The sequence below is a fragment of the Conger conger genome, chromosome 4 (genome assembly GCF_963514075.1).
Source record: "Conger conger chromosome 4, fConCon1.1, whole genome shotgun sequence".
NCBI classification, from domain to species: domain Eukaryota; kingdom Metazoa; phylum Chordata; class Actinopteri; order Anguilliformes; family Congridae; genus Conger; species Conger conger.
Genome location: NC_083763.1, coordinates 45,537,942 through 45,556,252, shown reverse-complemented (window position 1 = coordinate 45,556,252; position 18,311 = coordinate 45,537,942). Strand labels below are relative to the sequence as shown.

At 40.1% G+C, this 18,311-nt stretch overlaps 1 protein-coding gene across 8 annotated transcripts in view; it reads right to left on the bottom strand.

Moving 5' to 3' along the window:
- Window positions 1–18,311, bottom strand: part of lpp (LIM domain containing preferred translocation partner in lipoma) — a 273,606-nt gene that overhangs the window by 71,288 nt on the left and 184,007 nt on the right. Inside the window, exon 1 of one of the 8 annotated variants that reach the window (XM_061240904.1) lies at window positions 17,548–17,604. The exons of the other annotated variants lie outside the window; for them this stretch is intronic. Coding sequence (XP_061096888.1) covers window positions 17,548–17,559 — 12 coding nt within the window. The 5' untranslated portion in view covers window positions 17,560–17,604. Of the gene's footprint in view, window positions 1–17,547; window positions 17,605–18,311 lie in introns of those variants that run through there. 8 annotated transcript variants of the gene reach the window in all.

Sequence of the window (18,311 nt, the reverse complement as noted above, 5' to 3'; positions counted from 1 at the left end):
AAACAGTCTTTTCCAGTGTAATTTGACTGCAGCATAGAAGAAAGAGAAATAATCAGTGCAAGATGAAAACTCTCTAAAGGCACTGCATATAAACAAATACCATTAAGTTAACAACATATCAGTGTTTCAATGGCACTAACCTAGAATTAAGCAATACTTATCAGCATTAGTCCAAATACCACATCCACAGTAATTACAATCAGTGACCCATTTTACCTGTTACTGTTTCATAAAATACTGCTTTTAAGTACATTTTCAGCTAATCATTGGTTCCCAAATTTAATAAAATGGCTATTGACATTATAATTTGTAATTACTCTCCCGTTTGTTTCAGCCAACCTCTTTTTTTCGACCTAAAAAAGTTTTTTTCTACGTAAAATAACGACAGTTACTCCAGCTATTTATAATATCCTTTACTAGCAATTCTATTCTTTACCTTTATGAGCTCTGATAAAATAAGTTTAGAAATCTCACTAATGATCGCGCTGCATTAAGTCCCCCTGGCATTGAATAATGCTCAAAGGGAGCTCCACCGTCTCAGCAATCGGAGTGTAAGCCGCGGTGCTTCATCCGTGACAGTTTTGAAATAAATATTTTAAAAGTGCATAGTGCTACACATGGCGCCTGCTGTTCCAGATGACAACCCTTGCTCTTCCCACTGAAAACCTATAGCGCAGATGAAATAAACCCTACATAATAACCTGGGGCTACCGAGACATGTCAAGTTAAGTGACAGACAGAGGCTCTAGCAATCAACGTGACAGCGAAGGTAGGCTCATAGCAGTTCCTGGAAAGATTTTTTTTTTTTTCAGGCAGAAGAGGTGTAGGCATGAGCTCCAGTGTTAAATAATCACATCTGGGTATCTCCGACATCTCAGTCTGAGGGACATCTGGGACGGTGTTTAATGATAATTTACAGTCTCAACCTTAGCAACGGAGCTGAGCTCCGGACACTTCCGTGTAATCTAGCTGGAGCAGGTGGACGCTGGAGGATAAATCCAGAAAGCACCACGCCGCAACTGAGAGGGAACAGTGTGGAAACTCTTGACAGCAGTGGCGTGTGTGTGTGCGTGTGTGTATGTGGTGTGCGCATGTATGTGTGTGCGTATGTAAGCATGTGGCACGTGTGCGTGCCTAAGCTACCAACAAAAATCACTATATCCTTCAGTGAGTCTCTGCTCTTGGAGAAAGAAAAAATCTAAATAAAATCTGCCTCTAGCCTACAGTTATTCTCTCCATCATGTTATTTTTCATCACATCATTGTTATGTGCCTCTCTGTCCCTGGGGCACTAAGCAACGCTCATGTGCGACTGTGAAATAACTTTAAACAGCAAATAAACAAGCCCAGTGCCGCCAGAAGAAAAATCACGCACGGGACCTTCCGTATCACAACACAAACAAACCCCTTTCAACGAGCCAAACTCATACAGGAGACACAATGGCGCTCATTCACAGTTCTTCTGTGGTTAAGGTGCATAGAAAAATAGAAAGAAATTGAACCTGGAATGCTGGAAACCTAATTCAGACCAAGTTTTGAGGGGTAAATTTTGCAAGGAGGTTGAATTTTTAGTGGGGGTTCCTGCTGGAATTCAGTACATGTAGGTATACCAAGCCTTACGAATGTCAGCTTCAGAGCCATTAGGCCCCGTGTTAGTAATGTTGCAAACTGTCATTCCTCCCCTTGTGGTGATGGCAGATGGTAATTTGTTTGCCCTTTTTTTCTTTCCCTGGAGTCCTCTGGGACTGACACGTTTTAGTCGAGATGCCCCGATGACTACGCCAGACCCCAGCGCTCGCAGGAAGGTACGACGACAAGTCATCGCACGCGATTACAATCCTCGCTTCCGGAAGTTTCCCTGAGCCCGATCGAAACTGACCTTGCGAGTGATTGGGGTGTGAAATTTCCCAGAGCCTCTTTGAGATGTCAGAATAAGCAGAGAGAAAGTAAGCAGGACCCGGGGCTGATCTGGTAACTTTGCATTTTAAACCTGCATGGGGTGGGGGGAAGGGAGATATTTTCTCAGGCGAGCGTGGGGAAATCCCCCTTGGTGCGGAAGAGCCATTTCGCAAAAATTTTGCTCGTCGGCATTTCAGGCTTAAATGTCTTTCCAACACTTTTCAGCTTCTGGGTCAGGCTAGGGCAAAGGCTAAGTGTCCATCAAGGGACTCTGTCAGGCCTTTGCAACACCACGTCCCCACAAGACCACTGAGGAGTGGTACAGGCGCAAAAAAGGCACTCTAATCTCCATCTCCCATGGAGCTAAGGAAGCAACAATCAGGCACAACCGGCACCAAGTAATGTGCCTATCTCCCTCCATCCACATTAAAAACAATTCTAAGTTCCGCTCAGTTGTGCATTGGAGGATATCAGCGCCCTACTTAAAAATAGTTCCAGATAACGCACATTAAACGTGATTAAAGACGTCTCGGAAAATGGAGGGAGACCTCCAGCGGTTTTGAACCATCGCGCATTTGCAGATAAACTACATTAAACTGCAGCTGAGAAGTTCTTTGTAACTTCTGGAAGTATCTGGTAAAAAAGTATCCTTTTTCTACAAGTCTCAGTTCTGCATGAAGTGTGAAATCATGAATAATTGCATCAGAAAAGATCTCCACCAGTGAAAAAGAAACAGGTTTTAAGATAACACTAATTGGGTAAAAATGTTCATAATAAACACCATTATAACTATTCCTTGACCCCCAGCAAATATCTGCAATGTGTTGTTAAGTGAAGGTTAAGAGAACGGCAGCCAGATGATGAAGGGCAATGTTGATTATGATTTCTGCCTTTATCCAATTCCTCTTTTACAGTTAATACTGAACAGTACACTTTGATGTAAAAACAATAAAAATAGATCTAAAAACTCGGTATTGATCAGTGTCTGCATTCAACAATATTTCTCCCTTATTCAGTGTTTCTAAATACAGTGTTTCAGAGGGCTTCTCTGAAAGGCTTGACCTCTTCAAATTTATGACAACATTTCTTTGCAAAGAAATTGTTACTTTCCTTCTTTGAATTGCACTGCAAAATATGCCAATGACATTCAAAATCAAAACAAAACGCATAAAAGCCTTCGACAACGGAGGACAGCGATAAAGGATTCCAAGAAACAGACGACGCAGTAAAACTGAAACCAAGAGTTGGCATTAGGGAACCCATTGATGTATGCGTCCTGAGAGTAACAGAAAAAAAGATCAAATCCGTTATCGTTTTCACTTTAAAATAATAGAAACCGTTTGAATCTGATAAGGACAGCCAAGGTATTACTGAGAGGCTGTAATTTTTAACTGAGGCACTTGTCTGTCTTCCAGAAATTGCCCATCAAAGACGGTTTTCTCGGAAGGACTTTCATTAAGAAAATGTGCGTGGGAGCCTTTTCTTTTTATACACCGAAGTGAATTTGTCTCCCGAGCTTTCATGCGCCATCTCTTTTTTCCACATCTCGTATCAGTAATCTATGAAACCTTCCACAAAAAACAAACAAGGCCTATATAGAGAAGGAAAAGTAATATTCTTCAAATCAATGTGTCACTGTGTCTGCACACATCAAAGATGTGAGGAAGAAGCAAACGGTTCAATGAGACAATGAGAACTTCCTTGTGCTAATACTTTGCCCAGACACAGTGCTTATTCACAGGTAAATGTGAGTATTTCAAAAGTTTTGATATTTTAGGGTATCATATTAGTCCAATTTCTATTAAAACCTAATGGGTACAGTGGCTTTCTTGTTTACTGAAGCAAATAATGTCGTTCAGAGCCAGCTTCTTCAGGGAAAAGGTATCACCTTTGTAAACAGAGGAAACTGAATAGAAATTCAAAAGGATAAGCAAGCAGCTCCAATCTCTCATGTTTACAGAATTAAAATTTGTATTTCAAAAAACAGCTCAGTGGTGCAGTGTGTGGGACGTTTCTGAGAATCTCCTAGGCTTGTTACCGTGAAACAAGTCATAACACTGCCTGGGGAATCCTGAGATGCGTCTAATCAGATCATAGATAATTAACAAAGTAATATGGTGCCTCTCAGTTGTGAAGAACCCCTTTCAATATCACACTCTCACACCAAGATTAAATACAATTTGCTATATCCGAAAAGCTTCATATAATAAAATGTTTATTCTTAACAACACATTTTATTGTTGTACTAAAACTCAGGTAAGAAAGATAATGGGAATGAATAAATGAACTTATTTGATATTTTTAACTGCATTTAAATGTACCGTCAGCCAACATCCACTGTACAAGTATGCAATATTACATGTATGAGGCAACACATATGTAATATTAAACAAATATCTCATTGCGCCATGACAGGTATTTTTTTTGGTATTTTTGTAACAGGACTCTAGTGGGCTGAACTTTTTATATAAAAATGAATCTTTTTTTTGTCACACCAGAAATTCTATTTCCTTTTCATTTACAAGTGAGCTGTCTGCACCATAGAAAATCACATTACTGCCACAGTCAGTGTTCAGAGAAAAATATATATTGAATATATGCAGTATATATATTTAAAAAAAGGCCATGTTGACCTCATTAACAGCCCAAGTTACCCCCTCGCTTGTGTGTTGATGCACTCCTGACCCCTGTGGCTGGCGGTCTGTGCATTAAAAACCTCCCTCGCTGACATCACTGTTATCGGCCTTGGAGATAGCCAATCGGGGCTTCTGACAAGGAAATGGGGCGTTTAGCCATTTCGCACCACAGCTGGGTTCGGATGTCAGTCCCGATACCTACCATTGGCTCACCCGCCCCTTAATAAAAGACACGTGGGCGATACCAAGCAGTTTATTAGGCTAACGAGCTATGACGGCACACATGGAGAGCCTGGGGCTATACTCCTCTCCACAGTTGGCTGCCCCCGTCAAAACTTAGAACCTGCTGCCAGAATGACCTTAGGGTCAGTGGGTGCCGCTGGCTTTCTTGCGGCGGCTTTCTCAGTGCAGCGGTATCGGCAGTTATCGCTGGGTTGGCTGAGAAGGGCAAACGGAAGCAAACAGCTACGCGCTACGAGCCGGTTGTAATTAAGGCGAAAAGTGTCAGCTACCACAAACCAAGCTCTTGTTTAACGACAATAACACAAGGCACGCAGGGCAGCAAACAGATATGGCCTTCCAGGGGGAATTTGCAGGTCAAGGTCATTAGGTGACTCACCCTGTTGTGAAATTGCCGACGGCTTGGGGTTACCAGCAGTGCCTGAGCTTAGAGCCACATTCTACCTTGTGACTGACGGTGGCTTTCAATTGACAGTTGATAGTCTTTATTTCAGGATGATCTTCATGAGTTACATTCAAAATGTTTTGTTTAGAACAGAGGTGGGCCGTATCCGTTTCTGGTTTTCATCCTAACCTCTGGCCTTAATTACTTACTTACCCCTAAAACGAGATCCCTTGGCCCCGTTATCTCTGCTCATGGCATCTCCTATCATTGTTATGCCGATGACACCAAACTCTTTCTCTCCTTCCCCCCATCAGACACACAGGTCTCCACCCGTATCTCCGCCTGCCTGAGAGACATCCAGAGCTGGATGGGCAACCACCATCTAAAGCTCAACCCAGGTAAGACGGAGGTGATCTTCATCCCTGCTTTAACCGCTCCCTTCTCTGATTTCTCCATCTCACTAGGGGATACCACAGTGACCTCATCCCCTAGTGCAAGAAACCTTGGAGTGGTGATGGACAACAGGCTGTCCTTCTCCAAGAACATCGCTACGGTGACCCGGGCGTGCAGGTTCTTCCTGTACAACATCCGGAGAATCCGACCCTTTCTCACCACCTACTCCAGCTCCTTGTTCAAGCAATGGTCCTGTCCCGCCTGGACTATTGCAATTCTCTGCTGGCTGGCCTTCCAGCATCTGCCATCAGACCCCTACAACTGATCCAGAATGCTGCAGCCCGTCTGGTATTCAATGTTCCCAGACATTCACATGTCACCCCCCTGCTCAGTAACCTGGCTGTCTGTTATGGCTCGCATCAAATTTAAAACTTTGGTGCTCGCATACCAGGCAGTTAAAGGATCAGCCCCTGTATATATTCAATCCCTTATCAAGACCTATACACCAACAAGACCCCTCCATTCTGCCACTTCGTGCCGTTTGGGGCTTCCCCCTCGCCACACCTGCACTTGAACGACAGAAGTTCTTGAGTGAATGCTTTACTGTGTACTTTACTGTGTTTAATGTACAAGCGGACCAGTGCTGGTGCACACAGCCAATCGGCTCATTTAGCCAGGGTAATTGGTTCGAAATAAAACCTGCATACACTCTGGTTCTCAAGGACTGGAATTGTCGACCCTTCGACTCTTGGAATACTGCTTCATAACCCAGTGCTGTCAAATAGTATCTGAAAGGGGATGTTATGGATCCAGGTTTTTGTTTTAGCCCAGCACCAAAACAACTGATTCTACTTATCAAGGTCTTGGTTGAAAAGTATTATTAGTTCATTAGTTTTTGTAGTGCTGGGCTAAAATAAACTACACCATTTTTTGTATAAAACTGGACAATTACGTGTTTATGGGAGAAAACATTCCAGGCTGTCTTTAACTCATACCTAGCAATGATTTTTAAATGCTAAAAAAATGGTAATGTAAAAGCATGCAAGTACTTCCAAGAAGCATGATTAATTCAGGCTGACAGCAGTTTATTTTGTTACCTGGGGAGGCATATAATTTGCACCAATGATTCGTTTATGGATTTCTGATGCACGAGGACGATTGCTCACAACGCTGATGTTGAAAGTTGTCGTCTTTATGTGCTAGAGGCCTCAAGTTGGGTGTTTCAGTAGGTTCACTTTTACAAGTACTAAAAATAAAATTCCTACAGTATTGCTGTCTTCTCAGACATAATGTACTTTGCTGAACTGACTATACCTGTTTTCCCAGGGAACCCCCGTCACTCCCCCTCGAACACGGTATAGAAACCGAGAGTCCACGCAACCAGACAAAAGCACTTTAGTCCAAAGGAGTTTGAAGAAACATGGTGAAGTACCCTAGACTGGAACAGCCGTTTATTGGCAACGATGAAACATGAGATAATAACTGAGATTACTGTGAAGATAAGTGCCTGCTTAAAAAAAAAAACACCAAACAATCATTTGCATTTGAAGAGTTTAAACTCGCATTGCTTCTGAAAGCAAACCTTACATTACCCGCCCCTTAATGTTGTACATTCTGTTGATTCTCCTCCCTGGAGTCTGACATCCGCTCTGTACCCAGCCTCAATGCAAACAGAGCTCTTAGCAGCCTCGAGCCATATTTAAATTGATAATTTGCAGCAGTCTTGATTTACAATCACTTTTGGTACACCATGCTTTGCTGAGAAAAAGAGCGTAGAAACATTTTCAGATAATTTTTTGATTCCATTTGTGGATTTATAACAAATGAGATATGACAAAATTGCAGAAGATATTCAATTTCATCAGAGTATGGCACAGATTCTGCAGTATTGCCAGCAGATGAACCTCAAGAACTTCCTTTTTTAAGTCACTTCTGCCGATAAGGTCTTTAACTGAACAATTATTAGTATCTAATGACCAAACTGTTTCGTATAATTTACAATTCACAAAAAGTGTTGTGATTCATTACAGTATATTCATTCAGTCACAATAAGAAATTAACTATATACAGTATTTGAATATGAACTACAGTACCTTACCTTAAAATGAAGGTTATGATGTTTCTGTGAAACAAACCTTTATGAACATATTGATTATCTATGAATATTCCAGACTTTCAGAGGATTTATTTGTTTAATTAATTGACATTGATAAATATTGAAATGTTTATGGCCAACATCAAGCAAAGCAAACTAAAGATGTATCTAGTTATAGGAGCAAATTTGAAATGCTGCTCTCGGCCAGTGCAGGGTGCATCAGACCTGTACATGAAAGATAACATCAAGGAAAAGATGAAGACCACTTTTATAAATAAATTGGGGATTTATCTTGTTTAACTGTTAACATGTCTTCATTTGTAGTATAACAAGTTCAGGGATTAGGGAAACATGATATAATTTAAATATTATTAATATAATTATTCAATTGTGATATTATATAAAATATACGCGATTAATTTATAAATGGGAGTGAAAATCCATGACATACTTTTCAGATTTAAGCCAAGTTCAAGGTAGCGTGTGTGTGTATGTCTGTGCATATAACTGGTGTGGCAGGGGTGATATAATATGGATGTGCTCATCAAATCATTGTAAGAAATATTTCTGTTTACTCTCTGAACTTAAATATTCTGTCCTTCACCCTGCAGCTGGAAGGTAATATGAAGTTGATCCGACTTCTAAAATCAGAATTGGACAACAGGATTAGATTCGCTCATCATACCAAAGCCTACAATGGCTTTTTGAGGCTTATTTTTCCCCTCTCTAACTCTGAGGATAAGGAAAATTGAAGAAAAAAGGAGTTGTACTCAAGGTATATATGGCATCCGATGACCTTCTTTAAATACGGATTAAAAGTGAGAAAGTGCGTCCCTCCCCAAAGACTAGGGAAGTACAATTATCTTAAGAACTTCCCATTTTAAAATAAAAGCTATTATTATTGTTTGAGATAATAGTTTGGAAAACTGTAAACTATTTTCACTGCAGTACAAGGTAGAAGTTGATTTTTCCCCAATACAACTTCAAAGATGGAACTATTTGGAACCACATCACCCAAAAATATTTGAAAAGATCACACGTATATTTCACGTGATGAAAAGTCATGCATATCTGTACTCAAACATACTTTCAAGATGGATCTCAACTTAACAGCCTAGCCTAATTTATATATTATTATATATTATATTATATTATATTATATAATATTTTATATTAGTGGCATTTTGGCAGACGCTCTTATCCAGAGCGACGTACAGTTGATTAGACTAAGCAGGAGACAATCCTCCCCTGGAGCAATGCAGGGTTAAGGGCCTTGCTCAAGGGCCTAATGGCTGTGCGGATCTTATTGTGGCTACACCGGGATTAGAATCACCGATCTTGCGTGTCCCAGTCATTTACTTTAACCACTACGCTACAGGCCGCCCCAATTTAACCATCTCAGTGTCCCAGCATATCTACATATTTAGCCATATATAGGCCAAGGATCAAAATTTCTAGCTATTATTATTTTTTTACAACGACAGTGATGCCAACACATTTTAATTGACTGCATCTGTTCTTAACGGTACTTAATGCAAATTAACTATGCATCCCAGAAAGCATTGCGAACAATGTAATCAAATTGTTTACACTCTTTTTTTTTTAAACGGATAGTAATTGCAAACATAATAGATTAGTTACATGTTATATTCAGCCATTTCTTGTAATATATCACAGTGTTGGTCCATGGTGGAGTGGAACTCTGACTTTGCACTTTCCATAGAGAGTTCATAGTTCAATGGCTGCCACCCAAGAAACTTGGAGTGGTGGACATCTCTGTCGTAACAGCACTTTAGGATTGTGGGTGGATAAAAATATTATATAATTCACCAATGGCCACAGTTTCTGCTAACGGACTAACATCACAGAGTTTCACACTGCACAGAGGGACCAGGCAAGGATGCCCACTCTCACCAGCTTTATCCGCCTTGTTTATTGAACCACTAGCTGCTGCAATACGTCAAAACGATAAAATAAAGGGAATCCATACCCCCTCTACACACCACAAAATCAGCCTTTACGCAGACGACATATTGCTCTACCTACAAGACCCATCAAACTCCCTGCGTGAGGTCATCAGTCTCATTAATTAATTCTCTCAAATATCTGACTACGCTATAAAGTGGACAAAATCAACCATTTTACCCATAAATAGTGCCGAATGCTACATCTCAGAACTCACCCCTTACCTCCATTAGCAATATCAAATATCTGGGTATAAATATTTCTACCAAGCTGTCAGAGTTGTTCCTCCTTAATTTCATTCAGTTAATAAATACAATTGAAGATGATTTAAACCGTTGGACAAACTTACCACTATCTCTAATTGGCAGAATAGCAACTGTAAAAATGACCATACTATCCATGCAATGCCATATCCTAATCCAACCCATCCATTTATTTATTTTTTTTCCCCATCGTTACTTTTATTACTATTACTTTTTTTACTATTACTCCTTTTCTCTCCCTTTCTCCATACTATCCATTCAAGGCTCCAATCAACAACCACTCACTTGTCCACCTGTCTGTTTGTCTGTTCATCTTCCTGTCTATCTGCCCGTTGGTCTGCGTGTTCATATGTATACACAAGTCACTCTTTCCACACTTTATAATTCTTTTTATCATTATTCTTTATTTCTTTTTTTTTCCACTTATTGTTATTTTTAGTGACTCTGTCTGTTTTGTTTTACCCTCTCATCAAAGGCTTCATACTGTTTTCTTCCTTCGCTCTCTCTCTCTCTCTCTCTCTCCCTCTCTCTCTCGCTCTCTCAGAAATGTTTGTTTTTGTATTATTAAAAATAAAGTTGACCTCCCAAAGGGGGGGGGGGGGGGGGTGGCGGGAATAAAAAAATAAAAAAAGGATTGTGGGTGGTGTAGTTTTTCACCAGTACTTAACTATGATTAAAACACAGTTTCTTAAAGGAGTCAGATGTTGGTGTCATTTAAATGTATTTTAAAACATATTTTTCAAAACTTGAAAACTTATTTTAAAACTTCCCAGTATAAATTTTCAACCATCTCATTTTGGGAGACTGAATTTTCACTAACTAACTAGTATATCAACTATCGATAGCTAAGGTAAGGACGCTGACTTATCCAATGATAATTGTTGCTAGCTAGCTAGCCGAGTTAAGATAAAAGGACAACTATAACTAGCTAGCTAACGTTATCTATAACGTCACCTTATGAAAATGTTAGCTAGCTAATTTAATATAACCAGATATAGTCTAATAGTCCTTAAAAGGCACTCTAATTTAAGTGAACAACATTGACAACATTAGTCAAATGGTTGAATTGTCTTGCCTGGAGGCCAGTGGTGCAAACTATGGGTCACAAGTTATAGGGGAGGGATAAGGGGAGTGGTTATCCTCGTATGATGCACTACAAGGAGAACATTCTCACTGGTTAAAAATAGGACATTTAATTTGAACCACTTACTTCTCCAGAACTAAAGAACGGACATATTTAATACTTTCATCGTGTTTCTTCAATGCCCTCTTGTGCAAAATGCATATAAAAACCTAGAAAGTGTGACCAACCACCATGTTATTCCTTTAAAAAACAAACTTGAAATGAGGGTGATTTATGGCTTCTAAAGGAGCATACACCATCATTTTGCAATCTGGTAGCTCATGGTAAGTCTACCTTTTATTTTTAATGCATACTCATACACAAATTAAATTCTCTATGTCGAATATGAATGGTATTTGTACTTACTTGCTTACTAATGAGTATACAGCATACAAGTTGTATACTCAATAGTAGGCATGTGGAGCCTGCTGGGAAAAGGAACAGACACACAGATGTGCCAGGGATCATCCCTGTCCCCATAACCCGAGCACGCAGGCACAGATTAGCGGGCCGCCGTTTATTCGGCGAAGATAAATCGGCTTTAACCGAACGGAGAGCCGGGGAGCGGGTCACGCTGCCGGGGCTTCTCTTCTGGTGAGGAGTCGCGGGCGCGTAATTGGTCTGTCTGAATCCTGGGGCTGCAGTGGGAGCGATGTTCAAATGCGGCTGAGAGACAATTAAGCGCAGCGTCGCGAAAGGATTTCCGTTGCCGTCGGCTGGAGGATCGACTTACTCGGGTTTACTAAAACATGCCTCCAAATCACGACCGAATATTGGCAGACACAGGTTTGAAGACTGTCACTCAATTTATCACAATATCAGGTTGCCAAGTTCTTGATTGGTAACAGCTACATTGCTGCTTCATGTTGACTAATCATGAACTGGTATAGATGCATAATATGTCACCTCTTAAGGTGATACCCATGGTATGCTAAAAGTACCAAAAAAACACACATGGTAAATGGTAAATGTGTACCTGTGTAGTGTGTGTCTGTGTGTTTGTATATATTATATAGACATATTCATCCTTTCATTGAAATATGTGTTTGCACATAAATGTGCGTGCATGTTTGTGTGAATCTCTCATTGGTATTTCCAGTACATGATAAATTTAGGCATAGCCTGGATTCTTCTTTCTGATTAAGGAGGAAATTAATCCAGTAAGGCTATTCCTTGTAGAAAACATGCATCTGCACAAACATCATTAAGGTAAATTTGACCATCCTGCATGATGAGGCCTGCTCAAAGGCAGCAGATGGAAATGGAGCTCAATTCTGCTAAAAGAAAATTCCATCAAAAGGCGTTTCCCAAAATTCACTCAAAATGAGAAAGTGTGCCCAGATTCCTTCAATAAAAGTCACAGCAAAAGCGCAAGTTATCTTCAGGACTGGAGAGACAATACTCGAAGGTGAACAATACTCATCTGTTCAGAATGAAATTAGTCTTGGCTAAGATTCACTTAAGATTAAGCTTAGAGTGCAGTATGAATAGGTTTGTCTACACAATATTTGGCTTGCATGGAAAGTCGAATATACCTCAGACGGGGAAAAGTGCTGCTGGAATGATCCAACCAGGCTGGGGTTTGGCCAGGTGACAGAGGCCAAAGGCCGTCTGATTGGACGGAAGGAGGGAGGCGGGCTTGGCCACGTCAGTGTTGATGGATTAAGTGGTTTCTGGCACAAAGGGCTGTTGGCACACCCTTGGTTCAGCGCTTGTGCCTCAGATTACATCCGAGGACACGCAATAAGCCTGCTCCGATGACAAACTAATCCATGGATCAGGACGGCTCCACTCCAGGAAAGACGAGTGGGAACTCTGCTGGCAAGCGGAGTGTGGCGGCGTGGGCGATCTCTCGCTGTCGCCACATGCATTATTTAGCCAAATTCCCTTCAGGGCAGACGATGCAAACGTTTTTCCTCTCTCTCTCCCGCTAACTTTATCAAGCACCTGCTGCTCCGCAGTCAGAGTTACAGCTACCCGACAAAAAGATGCACTGAATTTGAGGTTTATTAAAATTATGAAAATGCTGAGTGGTCAAATGAAAGACACCAACGTTTCTAGAGTGGCTCTATTAAGGAGTGCTTATGTCACAAGCAGTACTTTTCCTTTCAAGCGCCCAAGTTCTGCCCTATAATGTTTCAGGGGGCCTCTGAAAGTGTGAGATTACACATTGAGGCACCCGCCACTTGTAGCCTCTGCCACGGCAAAGACTGCATTTTAACTGCTCAATCTGAAAGCACCTATTCACACATACTTAAATTCAGCAAGTTCAGTGCACCAAAAAGGATAGTAAATCCTGACATATTTTGGGATCATTCGGTGAAAAATCAACCAGAGATGTGGGAGGTGACAGGAACATATACATATAAAATGTCACATTAGAAATCCATTAAAATGAATGTTTGATTAAATTACAAATGTTTCTTCAGTAGAGAAAATGTGTAGAAAATGGTTTGTAAAATATCAGTTTTTTATTTGATATATTTTTTATATTATCGTTATATTATTCATGTTTAATGATTGTTTTTATTATTTTATAAAAATGTGAAAGAACTAGAACTAAATGCACAAATGCAGAACATGCTTTTGATCATAGTTTTCCACATTTTTCCTGCGACTTATATGTAAATGTTCCTGTAAATTGATTTAGCATTTTTTCATAATCTGAAAGTAGACCGAAACACACCAAAAATATGAAGCTCCAAATTCGATACAAACCCAAATTTCTACTTGTACATAACTTTTGGTGCCACCCCCCCCCCCCCCCCCCCCCCCCCCCCCTTTTTAAGAGCCAATATTTCTACAACGACAAATCCACCGAGGCTAATATGTTGCAGGTTATTTATAGAATCTATAAAGTACATTTATACAAAGTTTGGAAAAAAATTGGAGTTGTCACCCCCAAAACCTCGAGTTCATTTTTCACGGAATGACCCTTTGACAAGATTATAATATTGCCATTTGTCAACTCTAAACATCACAGAAATGCGCACACATACATATTATTACATACGTGCTGTTATGTCCTTCCACTGCAGAACTAATATTTAGCAATCAGGATTTTTCTTTTTGCGGCTCGAAGCTCAAGTTATCGAGCAAGGTCCTTGCAAGCCTTGGGCCTGATCAAGTAGGCTGTAAAGGTCATCACTCCACTGCACGTTCCAGATAAGAGGGGAACTGCTGAGGCAGGAAGCCTTTTTTTCTTTAACCTTTTTCAAAGTTGTTCACCAGGGGGAATGGTACTGGTGTCGGTGCAAGCACAGCAAGTGTGTAGTAGGTGTTGTGCAAGCATGGCTTAGGGTTAAGGGCCTTGCCCTAGGGCCCAACAGCTGTGCCGATCTTATTGTGGCTATACCAGGGCTAGAACCACCAATGTTCCAGTTCCCAGTCATGCACCTTAGCCACAAGGCAACAGGCTGCCCATTCATGACAACTTTCCCAACAACTTTCTATTCATCTACATGATTGTATTCATTGCATGCCACACAATTGGCTGATTAGAATCACATGAATAAATAGGTGTAATAAAGTATAAATGTTCATAATAAAGTGCTCGGTTAGTGTATAATGATTTTACCCAGAAAAGAAGGCATTTAAATGACATATAATACACATAATATTAGAAAACAAAACATATGTTTTTTTTAAAAGCATCATTGAGAGCTATGGTCTGGGATATATTTAAAATGTATTTCAGTATTTTAATAATTGTTTCCAGCAACCAAAATGTTCCTGCATTTTATCAATTGAAGCCAGTTTGCTAGTTAAGCATTTGAATTATAAGTGAAACACCAAGTAAGCAGTCGCTTCCTGGGTAATGAACATGGTTTATTTGTAAATCCATTTTCATTACTGAAACGTATATTTTTGTCATTTATTTTGCTGGAATTATTTGGTAGGTATTTTGCTTTTGGCAATAAAATGCATCAATAATTAAAGGAAGAGAATATGGATTTAAGAAGTACACTGATTTAATGTCTTATTTGGCAAATAAACTATTGTGGTACTTGCGCTGTGTCCTCAGATTAATGATTGGTGCAGAGGCCTTGGAGTGTGTCATAACATTTTATCAGAAGTGATCAGATTATTGTACGCAGTAATTACTGCCGGCAAATTAATTAATCAGAAATCAGGGACTGCATCCAGAGTCACAGATCCATTATGTGAATTATTAATCCACAGGGACAGAGGAAAACGCGACAAGAACCCATTCATTCGCTTCAGATTATCACATTATGACAGATTATCACAATGTCAGCAGGATGGAACAGACACAAACAAAAATCAGGTGTACTCAATGGGTTGAGCTTCTGGTGAAATTCAGCGTGAGGCTATAACAGGGACCGAAGACTTAAAGGTACAATAGGTAAGAGTTTTGCGTTACAACATAATTACAAGACCATTGTAAATCCCTTCCTATCGTTGAAAAGGGCTCATTGAGATGTTGACACACCCTCTGCCTGTGTTTATAGTCCTTAAATTCTGGTTTCAAAGTATACAGTTGTCGGACCGACACTCTTTACCAAAACATTGTACAGCTGTACAATAATTCAAGCTCATTGGTGGAAAATTGGTTCTAATTTCCACAGCCAATAGCATGGGGGGGTGGGGGGGGGATTTCAACATCAGGGCATTCACAGAGAAGGGGGAGGGATAAACAGTTTGTGGTTTGAGGGTGTTCATTGCTGCAATTCCTTGCTTGATTGTTAGGAGTCCGATATTATCTATTGTACCTTTAAGAGATTTGGGTGAGCTTGTACTGCACAGTAAGTCAGTGCAGGGTGGGAGTTTGGGGAGATTGGTGGTGTTAAAAGACCACTGTTTCTTTCCCCTCAAATCAACTCCTGCTAGTGTTTTATCAGTGACGGAGCCATGTTGAACTTTGGAACAAGTTAACACCGACTCCACTGCGTTGGGAAAACACGACGGCTGTGCATCAAAAGAGAGGGAGAAACCTTTAATATTTCATTCCAAACACTGGATATAAGCCTCTCCCCACGCACAGATCAAACAGACTTTCCTATAACAGCTTTTTAACTTTAATTTATATTTAATTCTTGAGATTTTTCTCTCAAAAGTGAAAAGAATTAGAATGTTAATTGCCTGGAAGGTCAGAGACAGTATTGAGGCAAGATTTTGCCTGTCCTGTACTAGAAAACTTCCCCTGACCCGAGTCCTCTGGGTGCTAGGCAAGGCTAAATACATCCTTTCAAGTCCTGACTACTGTACCCTCTTAAAGGACCATAACCAGACAACAAGAAATAAGGACATTTTTTGGGGTAATTTTCCCAATGGAACTCAAATACAGTAAATACGTATCTAACATTGTGTCAGATATAGCCTTGAACATGTCAGCAACAGATTAAGTTTACTCACTGTACGCTAAACTTGACTTTATTTCAGAGAAAAGTGTTTTGTTTTTTTTATTCATCATTTTTTAGCGTTATTTTTCTCTCAGATAGCCAAAAACAATCTAGAAAAAGTATTCAAACATCAGACTATAAACTATCAGGGCCTATTTCGGTCACAATAGTAACAAACTTGATTGTATTGTAGTGCAACTGCAAATTTAGTTTGATTTACTTGTCTACACTCGGTTTACTATTTTTGTAGCTTACAATAAATCTGTCAATATGGGTTGTGTGGCACAATATGGGGTGTAAACTTTTTTTTTTTTTTAAGATATGTTTTAGGCCTTTTTCAGCTTTATTGGACAGTATAGTATAGAGAGACAGGAAGAATGGGAGCGAGAGAGAGGGAAAGACATGTGACAAATGTCAGACGGTCGGATTCGAACCGCCGACGTTGCGGCTTGCAATGAGCATGCGGTCAGTGCTCTACAGGCTGCGCCACCGAGACACCCCAGGGTGTAAACATTTTTAAAACACAGTGCTCGTTTGTTGCAAAATAAACAGTTTTAACACACCAACTTAGCAGGTGTACTGTACTATGTTTATTCAAAATGATTCATGTAATCTCGGCATTTAGCAATTTAGCACTTAGTCAAGTCAAGACGAGATTGCACAGATGTTTACACAGGATCCATTTACATCTGGATATTCTTACTGAAGTGATTCAGGTTAAGTACCTAACCCAGGGGCACAATGCCCCAGCTGGGAACATGAACCCACAACCTTTCAGGTACAAGACCTATTCCCCAACCCTGATATATGCTACTATTAGCAGTACTCAGTCTCAAGGTGCCCAAAAGGACTGCACAGTGATAAGCAACAGAGCACAACTAGTGGCCCAGTTGCTTGACTGGGACACAGAAGGTTGGAGGTTCAAACCACAATGTAACCACAATATGATCCATGCAGCTGTGGGCCCTTGAGCAAGGCTCGTAACCCCACATTGCTCCAAGGGGGTTTGGCCCCTGCTTAGTCGAACTGTGTCAACTCTTCAAGGCTATACAGCACATTTATCGAATCAACTTCGGATAAAAGCATCAGCTAAGTCCAGCCATCCACACTCCAACCTCATGGTAGTGGTCCAGTCAGTACACATGGTGGCACTATAGAGCTCCATATTAAAAACATATACACTCACCGAGCACTTCATTAGGTATTTATTAGAATTATTTGACTACTCTTCTACTTCTGTAGCCTATCCACTGAGAGCTATGATGCGTTGAGATGCTCTTCTGCATACCACTGTTCTAATGTGTGGTTATTTGCATTACTGTCACCTTCCTGTCAACTTTGACCAGTCTGGCCATTCTCCTCTGACATCTCTCATTAACAAGGCATTTCTGTCTGCAGAACTGTTGTATATCAGACATGACAAAGCACTTGGCACGGCAATTAAAAGGAAATAAAGAGGCTTATCTTCTCTGGCTATAATGAAACCAAACACCCACCACACCCACATGTTACTTCCTCTTGAACCAACCTCTTTAACATCAGTGCTGCCGGTGTGATACAGTCTCTGTATAGTTCATTAAATGCAGTAAAACATAAATACTAAAAATGCAATCTCATTACAAAAAGAAGTATCTTTAATAACTGGATAATGACAACAATAAAGTAATTTAGTACTGCATAATTCAGCTAGCGGTTCAGTATTTGGCACCCTGCTGAAGGGGGTAAAATATTAATGGTAAAGAGTTGTCGGTAGGTACAGGATACGCTTTGGTTACCATGATCCCCAAATATCCATTATCTGGGTTGCTCTGCGATTTGCCGTTTTTAGTTTAGTCTGATATAAACATTGCAGTGTTCCATATTTTATTTAACAGTGAACATGTTATTTATACTATAATAATATAATAAAATGGCATCAATTTTTATTTATTTATGAATAAGGGAATAAAG